Below are 22,522 nucleotides of genomic sequence, written 5' to 3' on the forward strand. Positions count from 1 at the left end.
GACTAGGCTCAGGTCCAGGGTTCCCATTCCCCAGCAGGAACACTCAGCCTTCAGGGCAGAATCCTTTGTGCTGGCACAGTGCTCGAAGCTGGCTCCCAGTAGATTCCTACCTCTGCTTGCCACCAGCACCAAGTTTTTTCCAACCTGCGTCATCAGGAGGGTCAGCAGATGAAAAGGGGAAGAGGACAGATGCAGAATGAGGTCTGCTTGGTTTGAAAAACTTCCTTCCCCAAACACCACAGACATTTCAAACCCTGGTGGATGTGTTAGACAGAGAAAGTGCTGTGAGCTGCAAGCATGCAGGATGCAGAATGCCAGAGCTCAGAGTTGAGGCATGCGCTGAGGACAGGCATACGACAGCTGGCTGTTATCAGCACAGCTCCTTGCTCCTCTAGGGGCTCAGGCAGGAGTGTCTGTGTTCAATGGCCAGCACTTCAGATAAGGTCAGGCTAGAGAGGAACAGGCCTCCCGAGGTTTGTCTGTAGACACAAACACAGGTACTCCAGTGCTTGCAGAGCCACACAAGTGCAGCCCTGCACTCCCTTTACCAGACACTCTTTTTGCTGAGAAATGCCCTGCTCCCACCTCACCTGGATCTGGGCACTTCTAGTGGGCTGCTTCCAATCCTCAGGAAGTTATCAGAATGGGTTGATGAGGAGGAGCTGGAGGACTTGACTTCAACCATCCCTGTGGAAGGCAGTCTGTCTTCAGACTGCTGTGCTCTGCTCCAGAGCACGGCTTGCGGTGACGATGCACAGCTCTTCCTCCTGAGGGATAGAGGACGTGGGTGAGAAAGGTGACTTTTCTATGTACTCTGACTAGGAAGCCTTTCCACCACAGGCTGGAGTTTAGCCCAACAGCTACAAGCTCTTGTTTCCACTAAACCTGCCCTCCTCCCTCCCAAGGAACCATGAGTCACGGTAAAAGCTCAGGGAGGGGGTACACTGAGCTCAACCCATCTTAGCCCATTCTTTTATAGATCACCATCCACGTGACCTGGAAATCAGAGACGGGAGAATGCATCAGCCCACACACACACAGCGATTGCTTTGTTTAGTCTAGCAGCAAAAATGCCTTGAGCAAGGGACCTCCCAGCGGGGAAAGACCATTTCAATCTGCTCCAACTCCTCAGTGTGTATCAGCCCAGGTGGGCGTTCGCGCGCACCGAGGGTGACAGGGACACACCACCAGTGTTATTTTCCCTTTCAGCAATTCTCTTTGGGCACCACTGACCACACTTCTGACCATGTCCTTACAGCTGACAGTCACTCCAGAGGTAGGTACACTTCAGTTCTTTCTCTGTCTATGCTGACAGCCCAAACTGCTCTGGCTTCTTTCCTAGCCAGCACATTCAGACTCAGTCATGATTCACTGTCCATTGCTGCATCAGGCCTTAGCTCACAGTACCATCCAACTACATGCCAAACAAGTACACATCTGGGACTAATTCATATCACCGCTGCTCCACGTTCAAAAGATTTTCCTTCTTACAGTTGTTTGGGATTTTTTTCCCCCCTGGAAGAGTCCCAAGAATTTCTCCCTTCCAAGACTTCCAAGACCACACTGAATTGGACAAAGACTCCCTATGCACAGAAGTAAAAAAGAAAAATTCTAAAGCAAACAAACTCTAGGGGAACTCTTCCTAAAACATGGAAGGGGATCTCAGCTTTGAGATCTCAAGCACTGTCAGCAAGTGCAGCTAAAGACAGGCTCATTGTACAGTGGAAAGTGAGATATCCTCCCTTCATTTCTTGAAGGGTGTCCACCCTCAAACATCACACCACAGCCTCTCTTAAGCTTTATTCATCTCATGTTATCATAGCTGCCAACATCTCCAAGTACAGCCTGCAGAAACAGGTCTGAACAGCTAAAAATCAAATGCCTCTCCCTGCACAGAGACTGTGAGGCCACCTGTTTTCAGGGCAACACAACAAAGTACATCCCCTTATGCTATGCATAGCACAGCTCATGCAGCTTGTAGCAAGCTCGATGTATTCTCCAGACTAGAGAGCCACAACAGCCTGCAGTAAACCCCTGTGACCAGTCTTCTCACTAAGCACTCATGGCAATGCTCACAACCTTCCCCTTTTCCAAGCTCATGCCCTCCAGCATGGCCCAAATCATCCCTGCAGAGCAGCTGCTGGCCCCAACACAGCCTGAGGTCTCCCACAGAAAAAAAAAAAGCAACCCAGAGTTAGGAAGCACATTGCAAAATCAAGCCCTGATCCACACAAGAGCATCTATCTCCTCCAGCATGCTCTGGTCACTTCACATCTTGTAAAAAGCACACATAGGTTCTGTGCAGCAGAATCCAGTTGTATGTCCTGAGCACTCAGAGCAACACAAATGCTTCCAGTTCACTACCCTGCAGCCCTGCAAGTGGAAAGTTGTTCTCTACTCAATGCAGTCACCTTGATGTGGATAGGTAGGCTCTGTGTGTTAACAGGACTCTGTGTTGCTCACTTGGCAAAGAGTTTGGGACACTCCATCTCCATTTTTTGATTCTGCAGGGATATTCTCTTTCCCTTCTCAGCACTTTAGACTGAATATACAACTGGCTTCAGAAAGGCTGCTCCTACTAGCATGGCTGCAAGCTCAGTCCCAGAGGACTTCAAATGCCTCCAGCACAACCCAGATTTAATTTAAAATAATTGCAATATAAAATAGCAACTTCATATGTGCTGAGGGAGAGGAGAGAAAAATTAAACTGGCAGGGGCAACCCTACAGCAAGGCTCTGAAATCCCCAAACAGCACGAGAAACTCCACAAGCAAGTCCAAAACCTGTCCCAGAGCAAGAGAGTTGCCAGACACCTTCCTCTCTTCCAGACAGCCACCTGCATCCCCAGGCAAGTCCACTGTGACCCTCTATCAAGAGACAGTACTGAATTCTCCCCTGCAGATGTCTCTAAGCAGTGCTGCAGGCAGAAACCTGCTTTCAGCTCACGCACCTCATGCTCGTAGAGGGGCTAAAATTTAGAGGGAATTCTTGGCCACCCAGCCCAGCTCCCACTAACTGCAGACACTCCCTGTGTATAATGTCTTTCCTAAACTCTGATTAAGCTTCATTTTAGGGCAGCTAAACCATCTCCACTTTTCCCTGGGGAGGCTGCTGTGAAATGTAATTTTTCTGGTAGTTTGGAACAATCTTTTAAAAGTAATGAAATCCTTTGTGGATGAAGTTTAACAGGGAAACTGGTGAAAATGAAACAAATGTGCTTTACTCTCATCTATGTACAAACTTTGGAGCATCCCTGCAGAACCCTGACAGCCTTTTAACATGGGGTGGCCTCCAACTTTTGATGCAGAAGCTCTGGAGTACAAATTGCAGCAAAGCTTCTGACAGGCAAATTCCTTCCCCCACTGTAAGGAATCCATGCTACAGCGAGCAAACCTGGAGGGCAAGACACTTCAGAAATATTTTTTCCATCAGGCCCAGAGCTAGCCTCTTTTGTTCAGCCCACCAAGTGGTTTTCTCCTCACCATGCTGCTTGAGTCTGTGCTCCTGCTGGCATCAGCTCCACTGCTTCATAGGTAAAGCTCCCAGCTGCTCCAGGGGAACTTTCCATCCCCAGGGAGAAGTCACTGCTCAGGCTTGTGGTGCTGCCTCGGTCTTTCTGCTCTAGAGAGAAGAAAACAGTTACCTGAAGACCAGCTTGGTTTCATTCACTTTCTCTCCCTTTCAGCAATACACTTTCCCATGCCCTGTGTTCTTGCACGGCCCCACAGGCAGCACACCCATCTGGGGTCATCCTGAAGCTGGGAACCCAAGCCCACAAGCAATGAACCATTAGCAGCACCCAGGGGCACTGATGCTCAACACTCACTGAGCATGCAGATCTCTTCCAGGGTGAAGCCAGGTGGCAAACTCTTCCTTCTGGGGAAGGAAAGACAAAGTTACCTCAGGCACACTTCAGGGCAGGCTGGCCATAGCCAGATCTCCGTCACACACAGCAGATCAGAGTAGTGGGGAATTAGCTATGCAGCGGCAGAGGGGAGAGGATGGGCCAGTGTGCATTGTCTGACTCCTAACAGTCCCAACCCAAACTCCCTATGCTTTGAAAAGGTGGCAACAGGCAGCACTGCACATGATGTGCTTATTCAGAGCATCCAGGGTGGGCTTTGCTTCTTTCTGTCCCTCCTGAAATAAGAAGGTTTTATGCTGGGCAGGCTGTTACAGACCAGCCACCCCTCTGTGCCCACCAGTGCCTGATGGAGCTTGCTGTGCAGCCTGCTTGAGCCAGAGCACACATCTCTGGGCTCACCTGTGCTAAAGCAGCCACGGACAGTCATCAGGCAGAGAGCACATTTCAGCATGGACAGTTTTTCAGAGCACAACGTGGCATCTCACAAGCCTCGGCCCCATTTTGCAGCCTTCAGAGTGCAGAATAAATTAAAGAAAACTGGGCCAGGACACCAGGGCTTCCGTCTCCCCAAAGAAGCAGCACTAACAAGCTCCCTGGCTCTGTAGCCCATGCAGCAGCAAGCACAGGCTCCTTACCTCTGTGACTTCAGAGCAGAGAACTCCTCAGAGGTGATGTGCTTCAGAAAATTGAAGCAGAAAAAGAAAATCTGAGCAAAGGGAAAGAGAAAAGTGGTTCAGGAATGAACCCGAGGCTCCATGCAGCCTCTTATCTTGATGAGGAGGTGCTGGCAGGAAGGAGATAGCACAAAATCTGCAGCTACCAGTCTCCAGTGTGCCACGGGCTGCCACCATCCTATCCTGGGCCTTCTCTTCCATGTAAACTGCCCCTCTGCTCCCTGCCATGGGGAGGCCCAGAAAGGAAGGGGAACAAGAAGTCTCCTTATCAATGCCTTGCACACATGCTGCAAGTCCACAGCAGGCACTTATGCCATCAGTGCAGAATGGAACAGAGATGGCAGCAACTGCTTATACACCCAGGTGAGCATCAAACTCAGAAGGACTTGCAAGGTTAGAGCCACATGCTCCACCTCAGCAGCAGAGCAGTACCACCTCTGGAAGCATGAGGTACCTACAGCATTTGTGGCCCCAAGCTTGTGCCCTGCCACACCCCAGTCTGCTCTGCATCACTCTGTGAGTGATGTGAGGTGGCAGAGGCACACCCCACTGTGCCTCTGCCACCTCACCCACACCTGTGCAGAGCTGTGCCCTTCTCCTGGGAGAAGTGGGGAGCAGGGAGGGCCAGAGGCAGCCAGGCACCTCCTCTCCTGCTGCAGCTACTGACTCCACCCCATGACCAAGCAGCCACCAGAGCAGAGCTCCCAGGCTTGAGCCAGTAGAACTCCAGGAAATGAATGAATAGGAGGAATGATACTGACTCTTTCAGGGGATTCTGTACCCCTGAAATATGGAAAGTAGGGGGTTTGAAGGCAGAAGACTCCCTAGTAAGGTGAGAGTTTGAGGAGCAAGGGAATAGCAACAGGGTTAGACACACACCCCACCTCTTCTCTATTCAGAAATGATAGTGCACTATACTGCAACTATAGTCAGAGCAGTCTTTTCTTGTTGTTCAACAGTGAAAGATTTTCAGGAGAATTACTTCCACTAATTTTAAGTGTCCCCCAGACCCACATGTGCACCCACACACACATCCCACCAAAAATCACACACTGGAACCAGCACAAGCTGCTCCATGAGCCTGTGATGACATGCAAGCCACATGCAGCTGCAGCACCCAGGCAGGAGGGCTGGCACTCAGGACAAGCACACAAGACTATCCAGCTTTATTTTCAAGGAGTGACACACCTTAAGCATCCTTCTCACTGCTGAGCACTTCACTGACTTGAACAGCAAGTCCTAGCACCCTCTGATGTGGGGCCTGAACACTAATGGCACTGGAGAGAAACTGGCAGGAGTGACACCCCCCAACAAAACTGAAGCCTGAGAGAGAAGTAGCCCCATAACTTATGCATCACAAAGTGACAGGGCAAGGCTCTTACCTCTATTTCCAAAACCTGAACAATCTTTTTAGAGCCCAGCCACACCACTGATTCTACCAGGAGCAGGCAGTGAATGCTGCTACCATAAACAGATATCCTGAGAACACAAAGCAGTGCTCAGCCACTGCCCCAGACCAACACTCACCTCTTCTCCTTTACTGAGTCGATCGACTAACATGTGCCTGGAAAGAAAGAAAGGGAAGCTCAGTCACATGCCAGAATCAGGAGAAGAGTACAAGCTGTCCAGAACAGCCAGATGCCTGAGCCCTCAGGTAAAATAAAAAGGCATCAGCCCTTCTTGTCCCAGCTCGTTGGGACCTGCTCAAACATCAACCTTTGGCTGTGAACAAACATCAAAATGACCCCTCAAGCCTTCTCCCCTGTTGCACAGGGATGCACATATGAGTAAAACTTATCATGCCTACCCAAAGAGAAACCAGTCATAGGCCACTGTCAGGTAGAGAATCTCAGATGGCTCCAGGGACGTGTGGATCAGCCCATCCTGCAAAGCAAACAAAGCCTTCAGGCAGCAGCCCCGGGGACCAGAATTTGGGAATTCACGATCTACTGAAAACTGTCACGGTGATCCAGGGTGCCCATCCTCCTCTACCTGTCTGTGACAGCAGTCTGAAGGAACAGTAGGAACATTAACAGCTCCACCACCACTGCCTGGTGACAGCCACTCACCCTCCAAGCAATCAGCCCCAGAAACAGAGGAGGTCAGCCAGGTACTCACAGCCCATAAGGAGAGGCGCAATAAGGAGATGAAGAGAGGCGTTCGATCCCAGCCGGATATACAGTGCACCAGGAGCCCGCTGTCATCTGCTCCAGGGGCAGGAAGGAGAAGGGAAAAAAAGGATGTTGCAATGAAAGGAATGATTTCTTTATGGCAAATCTGTAGAGACAAGCTACTCTCTGTACCCACAGACCAGGCTCAAGAGCGGAGCTCAGCCAGAACATTCTGTCTTAAATACAGGAGCCAACCAATTTCTCAGAGTGTCCGGGGTTGTCAGCAGCACCAGCTGATGTGCTGCCCTGGTCCTGACAGCTGCTCATGACACAGAGTCATTAGGTCTGAACATCACTTTACTACCCTGAACATACACCTACCCAGCTGTAACCCACTATCACAATCTGTTCCTACACTGGTGAGAAAACAGCTTCAATGGAACATTTTTTCAGTCTCACTAACCTTCCTACTGCACTGAGCAGAGGCACACAAAGGCACAAATCCTATACCCTACAGAAAACCTGCAGAGTGTCCCAACACAGCTACTCCAGGAGACTATAGCTGGCCATGCTGTCAGAGCCAGCCATGTCTCCATCCATCAGTGCTACGTCATAGTGCCCAGAGGGAATGGGATGCCACACAGGGCAAGAGACACTCTTCAAAGAGTTGGACTGTCCGTGATAAAGGGGGTGGAAGGGGCTCTTAAACAGGCACCAAATGAGATCCTGTGTTGGTGAGACAAAACACAGGTAACTAGCAAAACAAGAGCAAGAGTCAAAAAGCAAAGACACAATGTCCCCTCTCTTCAGGTTTAAAGTAGTAAAACAATAGGCTAAGTTTTCAGATATCCCTTCATGTTCAGGAAGAAAGGGTTTTCAAGGAATCAGCAAGTCCCTCTCTAAGAGGGGAATTGGAGTTCTGAGATGGTAGGACCATCACCCTGTTTTGAAGGGAGAGAATTAAAAGTGACTTCTGTACTGGGAGTTGATCCACAGTGGCACTTATACCATCAGCTGTTCTTCCAGGGACAGTGACTGCTCCAGTTACACTGCTGGGATCAAGGAGTTTGCCTTACCATCACTATTGATAATGGAGATCAGCAGCTTCAGGTAGTTCTGTGTCTGCTGTACGAGGTCCCAGCTCTGCAGAAAAAGAAATGTTGATGGTAAGGGTCTGCTCACAGCCAAAGGCTGCTCTGCAGTTCAGAGCTGCTCTATGTAGAACAGCAGCAAAGCAGAAATAACCACACGGCCATTCCTCAAAGTGACAGACCTCCCCTTTGTACCAATCCCCCCATCCTCTGCAAAAGGCACTCAGGGACAAGATAACAGGCAGACAAATAAAACAATAAAAGGCCATCTCTACTGTCTTCCTGGCTGGCAGAGGAGCTGCTTTGCCTGCAGCCCCAAAGCTGCAAGCTGCCCCTGCTCAGAGAAGCAGCAAACACCTGCAGAGCACTGACCCAGTTCTGCACATGTGCACTTTTCCAAGTGGCTGAGCCACATTCCAGCCACATGTGCAACACCAGCAGCATGATGGGATGTACAGGCCAAGGCCAGAGGCCTGTTCCCACAACCCAAGCACTTTGCTCAAAACTCTGTGGTCCTTGAAAATGTCCCCAGCTGGCTGCTGATCCTCACCCACCCTCCAGACAGGCACTGGGCTTCTTCAATAACCCCCAAGTAGCAGCAGAACTACAGAAGGGCTCTGAACTCAAGAGAACTCCAGTACTACAGGACATAAAGGTGAAGAACATCAGAACAAGCCCAAGCTTGTCACTTGACCATCATGTCACGAGCAGATGCAGGGGATTCAGTGGTTTGTTCAGAATCAGGACTAACTCAAGGGAAATCAGATAGCACTGGCAGAGAAGAAGCAGAACAGGACACATTTCATGGCAGAAGTGTTAGTGGTGCAAGTGACATGTGATCACAAGCAATAGAACCCTTGCTGTGTCCCTGCATGTGTGCACATCTGTGTGTAACCACACTGAAGGCTAGAGTCAGACAAAGAGCATATTGCTTAGCCATGAAGCCTGCAGAGACACAAAACATTAGGGAAACGGGGAACACAGTCAGCCTGCAGCAGAAAAACACATAATTACAAAATCTTTCATCTGCCCAATTCAATCCATCTTCTGCTTATTTTAGAAGGCATCATCCAATTATCCAGTCTGATCTCTCTAGATCAAGAACAAGAAAGTTTTCTTCAGTTGCCCCACATAAAGCCCGAGGCTTGCACTTGGCAACATCTTTGCCCAGAAAACCATCTCACATAGGGGTGGCAGCTCATTACTCTTTGGCAGCATGTTTCAGCAGATTATCCTCAAAAGTAATATGCAAGACTACTTTTCCTTATCTGAAGGCTTGATTTCAGATGCAGATATTGCTTCCTGTGCAGCTCTTCTTCCCCAGATTGAAGAGTGCTTTAGAATTACTATTTTCTCCCTAAAAATGTACTTATACATTAATCACCTTAGTGATTAGCTAAACAGACTGAGAACTTCAGTTTTGAGTGAAGCATGTTCTCCAGGCCTCAAATAATTTCTGCATCTATTTATTACACCCTCTTCAATTTTTAATATCCTTTTTAAAATACAGGCTGCTCAGTATTCTAGTGAACAAGTTTCTAGCTGTACACAAGCTCTACTTCTATTAGTTCTGCTTCAACTTTTCTGTGATTCTGCTTATGCTGACACTTAAGCAGTATTTACATCACTGACAACAAACACTGGCCCAGCACAGGGAGCTCTGCTGGTTCTGTGGTGCTTCCAGCCACAGAGCATAATAACGTGACATGCTCCAGCACAGTCAATCCCCACAAAAACTAGTAGATCCACTGATGTGTGAAATTGAGCATACTAATCAGTAGTATAAGGTGATACTCCCTGCTGTGAACAAAGGTAGACTTTGAAGCTTGAGCAAACAGAAGAGTTCAATTACTCTTTGCCATGCTGTCCATAGTACAGAGTGGAGACCTGCCATGGCCAATTATGATTCTCTACTCCTCTCCCATAGGAAGGCACCTTGCATGCCCATCAAGAAAGTGCCCAGTCCCTTGTCTCTGTCCACAGAGGAGAAGGCTGACCTCTCTCAAGACTTCCCACAGCCAAGGCAGTCTGCCCATGTTGAGCTGAGACTGAGAACAAGTAATAAATACTGCTTTCTGTTTCCTGTCTTGTTCCTTACCTTTGTTAGCAACCTATCTCCCTAATGGATTGCAAATTTTTGAAAGCTACAAAAAAGGTTTGACTTTACAGTCAGCTGCCTTGGGGCACAGCAAGCCACAGAGCTTTTGGGTACATGATTTCCACTGCTGTTCTGAACTGTCAAGCAGCCTCGCCCCCACTGGGATGCTATGAAGTGAGCCAGATTACAGCAATAGGAGCAAGTCAGATTTCAAATCTCTCCTGGTCCTTCCTGAATACATCCCTGACCTCCCACAGAGAATTCCACTTTGCTCACCTGGTACTCGCTCCAATCAATATTCAGAGATTGGGTCAGAGAGACTGGGATATTTAATGGAGCATCTACATAGTCCTGTAAAAAACCCAAACACAGTTGGTCAGAGAAAAGTCACGACTCAAAGGGACTGAGTTCCAGAAAAAAAACCAAAGACAACAAATGCCAAATGGTGCATGAGAAGAAAACATCTCAGCAAAGCATCTTTGGATGCAAAATCCTGAAGACGTAAGAATAAACTCAGACTCCTGGAAGGACTAATGGACCAGAGGAGCTTTTATGTGCTCCCAGCAGTGAAAGCTGGGCATATATTCCCACTCAACCATCCCCTCAGCAGGAGACAAAATATGAAGAAAGAACTGAGAACCAAGGCTATCAATAAAGTCAGAATTCAAAACTGGAAGCAACCCCTATCTTCCAGGAGAGGTCAAGCATCCTAGACTTCAGGATAATGATTAATTCATCTTGCATATTAATTTTACAATCAATAATTTAGTACATTCCGTATCTGTTTTGTTTGTCCTGCTGATTTCCTCCTTGTGATTAGAAATACGCACATGACATATAGACCATCACTGAGGAACTGGGAGGCAAAATTTAAACCCAGTAAAACACACAGCTCTCCATTTTGTAACACCCATGTACCTGTTTCCAGTTAAATATGAGACCTTCAGCTGTATAATCCCGGTCTTTGTAGTCCTTAAAAAATTCACAGCCTGCAAGAAAAGGAGATAATGAACAACGATTCAGCTAACTGGTATCTAACAAGTGAAGTGCCTGTGGGACTAGGAGTGCTGGCAGCCCCAGGCTCCAGAAATCCAAACCAATCAAAATTGCTGCCTGTGGGAAGAGAAGAGCAGTAATCCTCAGTACACTTTGCAGCATGGCCTCCAGCAACAACAGCCCAGGGCACTCAGCAGTACAGACACTCACACAGCAAAGGGCAAACTCCAAATACAGCAAATGGGGAGCTTGAGGGACTGATTTAATTTTTTCCTGGACAAAAGGTTTCAGCAACGAGCTATGTTTTCGCATGGCCTTGGACTTTTGCACAGATCTAAGGCATCAACTTGACATGCTGAGTGAGAAGGAACCACCAAAAGAAGGTGTTGGCAGAGCCCTGGGGAAAGCAAATTTTCACAGGACATCTGCTGCAGGGAACAAGAAAGGGCTCTGTCAGAGGTGGCTTGATTTCTCTCACATTTAAGTCTTCTCTTTCAAACATGGGATTTCCCCGTCTGAAGGAAGGGGGTACATAACCACTTCCAAGCTGTCTCCCAAGCCCCCCCCCCCTCCTGAAGAGTGTCCTTTGGCACAGCTCTTCTCAAACAATTATTTGAAGTCTCTGCTGCAAGCCGCAGTCACTTAGTCACAGCTGAGCAGCACCATTAGCACTGCAGTTGCCTGCAGGCTACAGAAAACACCTCTGCCAGTGTGCTGTGCACACCTCAGCAGTGCCACAGTGCCCACACCACCAAGATGCCCCTGTGTCAGGCACAGATATGGAGAGAGATTCTCACCCCACAAGTCACAAGTAACTTCAGTGGGGAAAAAAAAAAAAAAAAAAAGAAAAGAATCTGTGCAAGGATAGGACTAATCCTCAAATATGCAGTCAGGACACACTCTGTCAGTTGAGATTTAACTCCAATTAAACAATGACTTCATGCAAAGAATGGGGATTATGGCATAAGTGTTGGCATCCACAAATACCAAAAGCTTCTACAGATACCCATTTTAACTCAAGTCTTTCATTCCAGACAGCTCCTACTCTTCACCTGGTAAAATCTGTCTGGATGGCTGAGCCCAAAGAGTGGTGGTGAATGGAATTAAATCCAGTTGCTATCTGGTCCCCAGGTTTTGTGGTGTTCCCCAGGGTTCAGTATTGAGGCCTGTTTAATACATTAAGTGATGATCTGGATGAAGGGATTAAGTGCACCCTCTGCAAGGAGTGGAGTCACCAGCCCTGGAGGTATTTAAAAGACAGGTAGATGTGGCACTCAGGGATATGGCTTAGTGGGGGACTGGGCAGCACTGACTTAATGACTGGACTCAATGATCTTAAAGGTCTTTTCCAACTACAACAATTTCATGACTCTGTTTGGACACTGCCTTGCTCACCTAAGGCAACAGGATCTCAGAATAACTTCAGAAACAAATTACAAAACAGAAATTCTTTCAGTGCAACCCTGGAAACATCAATAAGAATGTATCATGGCATTTGGCCAGTCACTAGAGGGGTTGCTGATCCTTAGATGTGTGTGCCTTAGATTTAATAGAATGACAACATTCCCCCATGGACCAGCACTGCTGAAATCAGGCAACATCTGCAGGGAGTATTTGCAGTCTTATAAGGTTTATCTCTTGTGTGGCAGTGAAGAGCTGCTAAAAGAAAGCAGCTGTCCCAGAGGGCAGAAGAGGAAGGACCATCACTGAATAATATTGCTTACCATATGCAGATTCCCAAACAGAAACAACTCTGCAGCTTAACTCTATAGAGTCAATTCTTCATTCCTTACAGCTCTACAGAAGACCTGTGTACACAGCCTTTGTCATGTTCCAAGTCTGGTGATGTGTGCAGCAGCAACATGTATCTGTGCTATGTACTACAAAAAGCAGTAATACTCTTATTTCTGTACACTTTGGCAACCTGCATGGCAAACTTGATAAAAATCTTCATGCAGCTTCTCTGAATTGTCACTAATTTCTGTATAAAAGGAAATATACCTTTAAAAAAATCTTTAGGAACAACAACTAGCAATCAAGGAAAAGTCTGGGTCTGGATCATCTACCAGAGTTTTGCTGGTTTTGTTTTTTTCTCCTCCCCCTTTCTTTGTGCACTAGAGAGAAAGAAGAGTGTGCAGACAGACCTCAGGCACAGCAGCCTCCCATCTGATCCTGTCGCCAAGCCTGACATCAGCAGGCAGCAGGAATATTCAGTTCATCTGTAAGAGTGTGAGTGACCCAGCAGCGGTTGCTAGGCACAGGGATGGATATAGCCAAGGAGACAGGCTGCAAAGGGCTGCCTCTGTTCTACACTGCAGGCTCAGGTGAACTGTTCTGCAAGCCCTGAGGATGTCTTACAGCGGAGCTCTGGAACACTAGACTAGAAATTACCCTTAAGAATTTGGGTCTTTACATAACAAAGAACAAGATATATATTTTGCATCAAGTAGTCGTTTAGAGGTGCAGAGATGTCAAAGGCCATCTCAAACAGCTCCACCTCTGGGACTTTTCCTCTGTGCTTGAATTAATAAGGACTGCTGAGAAATTATTTTGCCACCTCAAAGAGTGCCTAATGCTGACTCACTGCCAGAGCATCCAGGTTCATTGCACTGTTCTCAGTTTATAGGAGTTTTTCTCCAGAAGGAACACAGGAAACATTCAGCAAGTCATGGTCATTTACATATACACACACACAGAGTTATTTCCCAGTGCCCAGAAACAGATTGTCACCTGTCCCTTGTGAATCCCTCTGGACATCATTCCTGTACCTGGATATGGGATGGAGAGAAGTGTGAAATCAGCATAACGTTGAGCTTTGTCCACCTTCTCAGAAGACGTCACACTGCACAGGACAAGAGGAGAACAGCAGATATTTACAGAGTGTTTTTTGCAGAGACATCAGCACCCAAAAATCTTCCTGTTGCATCTCCCTGGGCTATGACTTGACTCAGCTGTGAGCAGGGGCAGAATTTACTCAACACATCCACATAAACAGGTACAGCCCAAAATTACTAAGGCTTTTCTCCAAGATAAGTAGGAGAAACAGCTCCCTCTGTTCCTATGCACAGAGAGCTCTGTTACTCTCTCCCTTCTGAAGGGGTGACTGTCTCATTACTATAAGCTCTACAAGGAAAAAGCCACTCAGACTGCAGAAGACAGATGAAAGTAGCTATGTTGCCCATTGATACAGTTTTCCGTGGCCTAAAACCTTGGGGTTTTCTTTACAACATCAACTAACCTATCCTGCTGTAGAATTCCTCCAGAAACTGCTCCCAGGATGCCAACTGCACACCTGACAGCAATTCACAGGTAAGGGCTACACTAGCTGCAAACCAAAGCCTACAAAAAACCAAAAGAACCCAGACTCACTTCAAGCCAAATTTCACCTTCTTGTTTTCCACCATCAGGTCACAGATGTATCGGACTGACAGGTATCGAAGCAGCTTGATGTCGTGCCCTCTGACCTTGTCAAACAGCTGGGAGTCTGCATTTCTGCAAGACAGGACAAGGCAAGCAGGGTGAGCATGGAAGATAGACCAAGGTGAGTCTGATTCTTCCCAGATGAGCCACAGTTCTTCCCTGAACCACTTCTAGCCATAAGCAGCACAGCACAAGCCAAGTCAGACTCTGCAAACTGACACTGCAAGCTTTGTGCTCATGGTCCCTTCCCACATCTCACTCCGTTCTGCAACAAACACATAAGACAAAACACAATTTCTACAGCCTGGAGATGTACTTTTTGATGAAGTAAACACAACCACACCCTTCAAATACATTTTTAATGGCTCTACATATTCCTGTCTCCAGCCCTTCCCTCTGAAAATAGATTAGCAAGCTTCAGCCAGCCATTAATACTAAAGACTGTTTTCCAAAAGCAAGGAAAGTAAGACCCTGAGACCCTGGTAATGCGTCTCAAGCCTGTGCCCAAAACCCAAACAAGAAAAGAGCAGAACTGAATGGCTGAGCCAGTCAGCAAACTCTCTCTTCCTCATCCCAGTCATGCATACAAACCTAAGCACAGAGTCTTCCTCGGAAATGTCTTCTGCATCTGCCCAAGCATCATCAGAACCTCCTGCAAGAAAGGCATTAAGAAATGAAGCTTTTGCGAACCAACTTCATCCTCAGTACGACAAGATACGTACACAAACAAAAAGGTCATGGCTTGGTGCCTTCTCTTCACACCTAAGTGTGGTCCCCCACGTTTCCTCTTCCTGAAAATCTTGTTTTTGTATGTAGCCCACACTTTCCTTGTCATTGCAAAGTACCTGGGCAGGTCAAATCCATTACTGCCAGCCAGAGGACACCTCAGAAATTGTACGCAGTGCCTTTTTAAGCCAAGTTTCAGCTCCCATACTATACACACCCACTACTCCCCTGAAGAGCTTTCCCTGGAGACCAGTATATCTCACCATTAGCAGCATTGATTCCCAACGATCAGTCAAGCAACAGCAAGTTCTAATCCTCTTCCCTTTATTATTCCCATCCCCAATGTTTAGGAATTGCTACCCTGAATCCTTTGGGATGCCTTTATTTGCCTATACATCTGTAACTCACTCTTCAACCTCAAGTTCTTTCGTCACTCAGGTTCTTATGAGCTGTGGCACTGTTCTGTATACAGTGCTTGGAAATGAATGTGAGGTTTCAGTCTTTGCTCTGTTATGCTAAGTCTGATACAAGCAGCCCATGCTAGAGCTCCCACTGTTTTGGGAAGAGCTTGGCTTCATGTGTAGCTCTCCGTCCCAGCACTGACCAGCCTTACCATGCAGACAGTGACAAATGGCTCCTCACTCACCAGAGAAGATATAGTTGTAGCCAGTGCGCCCATAGAGCTCTCCCCAGCCAGCCAGTGTTGCTGATCTGCAAATATGCTGGAGGAAGATTTTTTTATTAATCACACAGGCTCCAGGAGTCCTTCCCTTATCATGCCTATTTGCTGTCAGGTTACATAGAAAGGGTTGGTATCTACAGCTATCGCCTCTCAGCTGTCTGCCCTGCAACCCTGGTCCAGACTGAGTTCTCCAAACACAGCAAACTCCCAAGTGCCTTTATCTGTAGCTAGTTTTTAAATTATATTTTCATCTCCAGTTCTCCAATGCATTAATACAGTCAGTTCTTGCCAAGTTAGCAACACATGCTCTGCTAATACCCTGCTTGAGCCTTATTTCCACATTCCTCTGGATGAGATTATGGATGGTCCCAAGATGACTCTGGGCAGTTCACTCCTGCAAAAAAGGTCAGCAGATGCAGCCCACAATGGCTTCAGTCAAGCTAGATTAAAATTGTCACAGGTATGATTTTGCTATTCATACAGTGTTTCTAAATTCAACTAAGAAAACTGAATTAAGCGACTTAAATTCTAAATGAGACTATTCCTACAGGGCTTCAACACAGTTTAAGTAATTCACATAAAAATGAATCTAATTTCACTTTCTTACAGATCCCCTTGCAGACAAGCCCACACATTCATAAGACCATTTATGCAATCTTGCTTCCCAAGGGAACAGACAAAGAAAACTTCTCTGGAGATAGGAAAGTTACTCAAAGGGAGCTGCTGGGAAGAGTAAGGGACAAACAGGGACAATAATTATCTTTCCTCTCTGAAATGCCAAATATCGTAAGGACTTCAGAAGGGACGTACATAGGAGAAAAAAAAAGTTAGCTCTTTGGTGCAAGGCTCATGATTTGGTGGGGGAGAAGAGCCTGAAGTGCCCACAGACAACTTATGCAGCCTGGAGCAGTAGCCTAGGTAGCAAATGCTACCTGCTACTACAGGCTGACTGCTTGTACCTAAGCACAGATTTTTACATCATTTGGAAAAGTGACAAGTGACTGAAGGCATGGCTGCACAGTTCAAATGTCAGAGAGAAAGGCCATTTGCTCAGTAAAGACAGGTAACCCATGAAACCTTACCTTTCCCTTGTACAGAATGACTGGGCAAACAAAGCGTCCTCTACACCTGGCCATCTTACTCCGGTTGATGAGGTCCTGCAGTTTGCCAACCTGCACAGTGCTCTCACACCTAGTGGGCAGAGACTCAGGTCAGTACACAGAGCATCTTCTCACACATCTTTCAGCAAAGCCACCACAGAAACCCTGGGCCGCAATCCCATCCCTTTCCCTAGAAGTCAGCTCCAAAATTAGTAAGCATGAAAAGACTTTGAAAATTGCTTCTGCTGCTGTACAACACATTTGGACACTTTTCTGGCTCCTTTTCTTTATTTTGAAAGATCAATGCACAGTACATGACAGCACCATTGGGAACTGGCAAACATGAGCACCACCAGTAGGGTCTGCCACAGACTAACACATGGATTACTAGGGAAGGACAGTCAGTGACTATAAAAATATTTGTTCTGTTTTCCCTGCTATCACCTTTCCATTCAAAACCAGCTCAGCACTACCATCACAGTGAATTCACTATCAAAGGGATAGTTTTGCAAGAAAAAAAAAGAAATATAATAGAAAATCAAATCTTGAACACTCCATGATCCTCAAGCATTTGTGTTGCCAGGTAATTAAACAACTAAATCAGCTAGTGGGTTGAGCAGGGTACATAGATTAATGTCAGCTGCATCTGCAGAATTGGTTTTCTAGTTGAAGTCAAAATAAAATTGTGTTTCATAGCAGAAGACAATTTGGAAACATGTTAAAATTGCTTCAGTTTGTTTAAGTATCAGCCCACATTTGACAGGAATCCAAACTCACTTCTGAACTACACAGACCCCAAGGAGGAACTGTCAATGTAAAGAGGACTAGAGCTGGAATTGGAGAAGCATCCAGAGTGATATATTAGAAACCAGGTTAAGTCTGAACATACCAAACTGCATGGCTATGCTAACACCTGGAGACGGTTAACAAGAATTTCTAGTTAGCCTTTCCAGTAATGGAGCACAGTAGAAGAGGCAGATTAACTGCCTGATCTCTGGATGTTAATACATTATCAGCATGGTAAATCTGAAAAAGGGGAAAAATAAGATCATGGGAAATTCCCTAGAGAGATGTAGAAGTACCAGCATTACTGTGCAGAGCACAGGCTCTCAGTTGAGATAAAGCATCTGATTCTAGTGACCCACCCCTGCCTGAAGAGGCACAGGAAGATGAGTAGGAGAGTCTATGCTGCAAGAAAAACCACCAGGGTCAGATGGAAAGAGCAGATGCACAGCAATATGTGCATCAGGGTGAAGGAGAGTACAATGGAGGAGGAGAACTCAAACATGAAGGACTGGCCTAAGAACAAATTAATACCTTTAAAATGGAGTTAATGCAAGTTGCTAAACTTCAGAATCACTAAGAGTGTGGAGCAATGTACCAGCAGCTGCCATTCTGGGAAGGATTAAAAAAAATAACCTATTATTAAAATGGAAATCAATCTGTTTATGGAAAATATTATACAAGGTGGTGCCAGTAGAAGCAGGGAAACAGAAAACAAGACTTCCAAAAACTTTCTTTTTTTTTAATAGAAGGTGTTGGTTCTCAGAATTCATAGTGGTGGTTTAAGTTTTTTTATGTTTTCTTGCATATACAGTTATTTTGCTGTTCAGCTCCAGAGACCTTTGACAAATACCAGAATTTAAAGAACAAAAACCTAAGCTAATCTTCTTTAAACAATGTGAACATGAGGGTGATAATTGGAAAGGCAGGAAAATGTGAGAGAGTGTGAGAAGAGATGACTTCACATACAATTCCCAACACCAAACTACTTTGATACTCAAAAGACTCTGAGGCACAGATTTGGTGGTGGGGCTGTTTTTAAATGAATGCATGCAATTAAGAGACATGTCCTGCACTCTGCTCCAGTTCCCTTTATGTTTCCTTTGCAAAAGGAAATACAGAGGGAAACAAAAACTTGAATGCATCAAAATAGCTCCATGGCACTGCTTCCAAGTCCAGAAGATGAGAGTTAGCAAAACTGAAATACCCAAAAGACCAGAAATTGTAAGAGAAGCACCTCTGTGGGAGATGAGACAAGACAACAGGTTTCACTCACTGCACTTCCCTGGAGAGCTTTCTGTAGCACTCGCGAATGAATCTGAGCAGCTTGGCAGGAGCCCAGGACACGGAGTGAGCAGGAAGCCCTGCACCCTGCTGGGGACATGGAAGGATAAGCCCCTCTCCCAGGCACACCACCCTGTTCCTTAGGAAGCTTGCACATACACTGGAGAGACCCATCTGCCATCAGTCATGGCTGTGCTACAAATAAGGCTCTCAGATTTCCTCATCTCAATAAACACCCTCAGTAACGCAAGAGATGAACATGGTAAACAAGCACAGTTGTATCAAGACTCCTGTGCAAGGGGAAAGCTGGGTGTAATGCTTTTACAGGATTTGTGATTAAATGCAGCATAAATAGGAGTAAAATCTAAAGCAAAAGGTTCAAAACACACAGAATTCCTCCTGCACCTGCCTGGATTCCAGAGTACTGTTAGCAAACTTTGATCAAGCAAAGTCCTTTCTTCCCTCAGCTGCCCAGCTACAGAATGAACTGGTTTGGGTTAAAAAATATCAATTTTTTGTTGTTTCCTCACATGGCTCCAGAAGCAGCTGTACTGATAGAAATGATGGTACAGCAAAGAGTTTGTACATGTGAAAACACTGCTTCCAAAGCACCTCAGTATTCTCAGAGTTGAGAAGCTTCAAGCAGATCTTACCAGCTGATTAAAAACATTACAAAGATAAAAAACAGAAACATTCAAGGCCAGGTTGGATGGGGCCCTCAGCAACCTGATCTAGTGGAAGTTATCCCTGCCCATGGCAGTAGGGGTTGGAACTGGATGATCTTTAAGATCCCTTCCAACTCAAACCATTCTATGGTTCCACAACAGGCAGCCAAAGAGACGTGGTCCTGGATGGAGTGTTCTGCTCACTGGAAGAGTGAGCAGAACACTCACTCTCTCCTTCCATAACACAAGAAGTTGGTTTCTATTTCATAATTATTCTATAGGAGTAAAATGATTAAACTAAAACCTGCATTTGTCTAAAAATGACTTGGCAGCTTTTACAATAATCATCATACTGAAATCAGGAGAGTGATGTTGAAGTGTAGTGTGTTTTTGTGACTCTTTTTTGGACAGCAAATTAAAACTTGCCAAGAATCAGTATAAATACAGTTAATTGTCACTGCTGGCTTGCAAAGGTCACAGAAGAAAATGGGGCACCAAGAGTAAGTACTCCTGTTTTGAATACTAGTCAGAAAAATTACGCATCCTTTCCTCTTGCAAGAGCAGGAAAAGCAGAAGCACTCGGTTTCTCTTCCCTAAAGCTTCCCCTAGTTACACTTAACAGCTTCAAACTTCAGTTTCCTGTATTTTGCAGCAAAGGGTTTAATCTTTTTCTAATCTCATCCAACTGTTAGGCAGAAGCTCTCCCACCTGGCAGTCAGTTGTGGCTGGTTTCCAAAGACCCCCTCCTACAGCACCCAGCCTACGTGTCAGCACGGCAGCTGATGGTTTTCCTTCCTCAGGCAAAGCAGCTGGACATGTGAGAAGGTCTTGTTGACCCTCCTTTTGAACACATCACTCTTGTCATGGACACACAGTCAAAACTGCAAAACTGCATTATGTTTTGTTGAAGGAAAAGGTAAAAATGAGAGGCTGTGGTTGGAGCTGGAAGAAGCAGCTCGAATTCAGCCAGAAGCGAGACCAACGTGATCCTGAGCTTGTGGGTCAAAGTCCAGAGATGTGTTGGCTCATATGTGCATCAAACTGAACAAGTGTTTCCCATTAGCTCACTAAACCTCAGCACCCACTGACCTGTTCCTCATGGAGGGGAGACAAAATAACCTGGAACCTGGTCTGAAATGACAGAAATATCTGTCTAGACTGTCTTGTCTGCCTAGCCCCTATCAGACCCCCTGCCCGGAGATGATTTGCAGACTAAAATTTTTCACATCAGAGGCCTTGCTGCAAGACCACAGGCAGTGAGAGCATCACACAGGCTTTCTCACAACCTTGAGCCTTCGGGCAAGCCGCAACACAACAATCACCAGGAGACAAGGCTGCGCTCAGGTTTGCTCCAGGGCCACATGCAGCGGAGCTGGAGCTGCCCTGGAGCACCCCCGTTTCCTTCACAGCCCCCGAGTAACAGGTTCAGCTTGGCAGCTTTCCCCAAGGCGGCCCAAGAGCCCTGGGAGGAGCCCCACGGGAGCTCGGCAGCCCCGGCAGGCAGCGAGGGGAGTCCCGGGAGCGGCTGACACCACCGGCTATAATTAGCGCAGCGCAGCCCGCAGGGCTTCCCCCGGCCGGCGGGAGCCTCGGAGCGCCAGGCGCGGAAGCTCCCCGGGACAACAACTCCGCCGGACGGGACACGGGAACCGGGGGCCTTACGAGTCACGGCTGGCGCCGACATCGCGCTCCAGGAGGACGATGTGCCGCGGATAGTGGGCGCAGACCTCGCCGTGCACGTTGGGGATCACGCTGTAGCGATAATCGCGGCCGAAGAGCTCCAGGCACCGCCGCTCGATCCGCTCCACCTGCGTAGAGCCACAGCTCAGTGCCCACCGCGCCGGTCCCCGCTCCCCGCGCCCCCCGAGCCCCGGTGCCCTCACCTTGGCAGCGGCGACACCGCCGCCGTCCTTGGCGCGGTACTGTGCCCGGGAAAACTCCAGCAGCAGCTCGGCCAGGGAGCGGTCCCCGGAGCCCGCCGGGGGGCAGCCGCGGGCCGCCGCCGCCGCCATGCCCGCGCCGCTCACCGCCGCCTCGGGCCCATCGTCCCGCCCGCCGCTTCCGCCCGCCCGCGACGCGCCCCTTCCGTCCGCTCCCGGCGTCATCGGGGCGCGCCGCGCTCCGCCCCGGGGTACCGCGTCCCGCTCCGGGGGTACCGGGCTCTGCTCCGGCCCCGCGTGTACACCCGCAGCGAGACGCGGCAAACGCTGTCAGGCCTCTCCGAATGGGTCCGACCGTGGCGTTGGCGGACGTGCCCAGGGCGTTGCCCTAAAGAAAGAATCCCGAAACGGGTTTTAATTAAAGAAGCCCCTCCCGCAGTGTGGTCGCACGCACTGAGCCCGTGGCAGAGGAGCTGCGGGGTGAGCAGTATCGCTGCCCGGACACGGCTGAGGGCGGCACTGGCTCGTGTGCCCGGGCACTGTCACGGAGGCAGCTCGGGCTGTGCGTGCCGAAGGTGACGGGCACTGCCCGTGCCCAGCCTGAGGCACACGGCTCCTTGGTTCTTGCAGGGGAGCACAACGTGGTTTTCATCTGCATTTGTCTAATTTGCAAATCAGCTGCGAATCTTCACAAACATTTAATGACAGCGGAGTTCAACTGCAGCTAACGCGGTGCATCTCGTTGCCTGAGAATGAAACTGCCCCGACATGATTTGGTCCTGCTGGGTTTGGGACCGCTGTGAGGTTGACGGGGCGGTGGCAGGATTTCGCAAGGGCACCTGCCGGCATATAAGTGCTGACAGCCTGTGTGACACTACTGTGACACTACTCGTTTACCCCAGCCCAGTCATCCACCACACCTAGCCTGGCGCAGGCTGTGCACCTCAGCCCTGTCACCACATCTGAGCTGGCACAGCCGTGTACCTGGCCTCGCTCTCTCAGAGGTTTTGGGTCGACTCCTGCTGTCCCAGAGCGGGCACAGCCAAAGTGGTGGCAACTTACTTGCTCCGTCCCCGCCAGGAGGGTGGGGAAGGTCTGCTGCCCGTCCGGGGGCTACGCCGGCACCCCGCGGGCCTCCCCCGGACTCG

At 47.9% G+C, this 22,522-nt stretch overlaps 1 protein-coding gene across 3 annotated transcripts in view; it reads right to left on the reverse strand.

Moving 5' to 3' along the window:
• The window catches only part of MTMR14 (myotubularin related protein 14), a 31,383-nt gene extending 9,769 nt beyond the window's left edge, over window positions 1–21,614 (reverse strand). For 2 of the 3 annotated variants that reach the window (XM_050979465.1, XM_018915153.2), the window contains exons 1-17: window positions 21,378–21,614; window positions 21,157–21,302; window positions 16,745–16,853; window positions 15,627–15,702; window positions 14,846–14,906; window positions 14,204–14,326; window positions 13,603–13,676; window positions 10,757–10,827; window positions 10,115–10,189; window positions 7,726–7,792; window positions 6,657–6,742; window positions 6,346–6,422; window positions 6,066–6,102; window positions 4,500–4,570; window positions 3,826–3,875; window positions 3,482–3,620; window positions 591–767 (exon numbers count right to left, since the gene is read on the reverse strand). In XM_050979465.1, the coding sequence (XP_050835422.1) occupies window positions 591–767; window positions 3,482–3,620; window positions 3,826–3,875; window positions 4,500–4,570; window positions 6,066–6,102; window positions 6,346–6,422; window positions 6,657–6,742; window positions 7,726–7,792; window positions 10,115–10,189; window positions 10,757–10,827; window positions 13,603–13,676; window positions 14,204–14,326; window positions 14,846–14,906; window positions 15,627–15,702; window positions 16,745–16,853; window positions 21,157–21,302; window positions 21,378–21,599 (1,661 nt within the window). In that variant the 5' untranslated portion in view covers window positions 21,600–21,614. The remainder of the gene's footprint in view (window positions 1–590; window positions 768–3,481; window positions 3,621–3,825; window positions 3,876–4,499; window positions 4,571–6,065; window positions 6,103–6,345; window positions 6,423–6,656; window positions 6,743–7,725; window positions 7,793–10,114; window positions 10,190–10,756; window positions 10,828–13,602; window positions 13,677–14,203; window positions 14,327–14,845; window positions 14,907–15,626; window positions 15,703–16,744; window positions 16,854–21,156; window positions 21,303–21,377) is intronic. The other variant, XM_050979464.1, reaches the window with a different exon arrangement.
• Window positions 21,615–22,522: the final 908 nt, after the last annotated feature.

The sequence above is a fragment of the Serinus canaria genome, chromosome 12 (assembly GCF_022539315.1).
Source record: "Serinus canaria isolate serCan28SL12 chromosome 12, serCan2020, whole genome shotgun sequence".
Taxonomy (NCBI): domain Eukaryota; kingdom Metazoa; phylum Chordata; class Aves; order Passeriformes; family Fringillidae; genus Serinus; species Serinus canaria.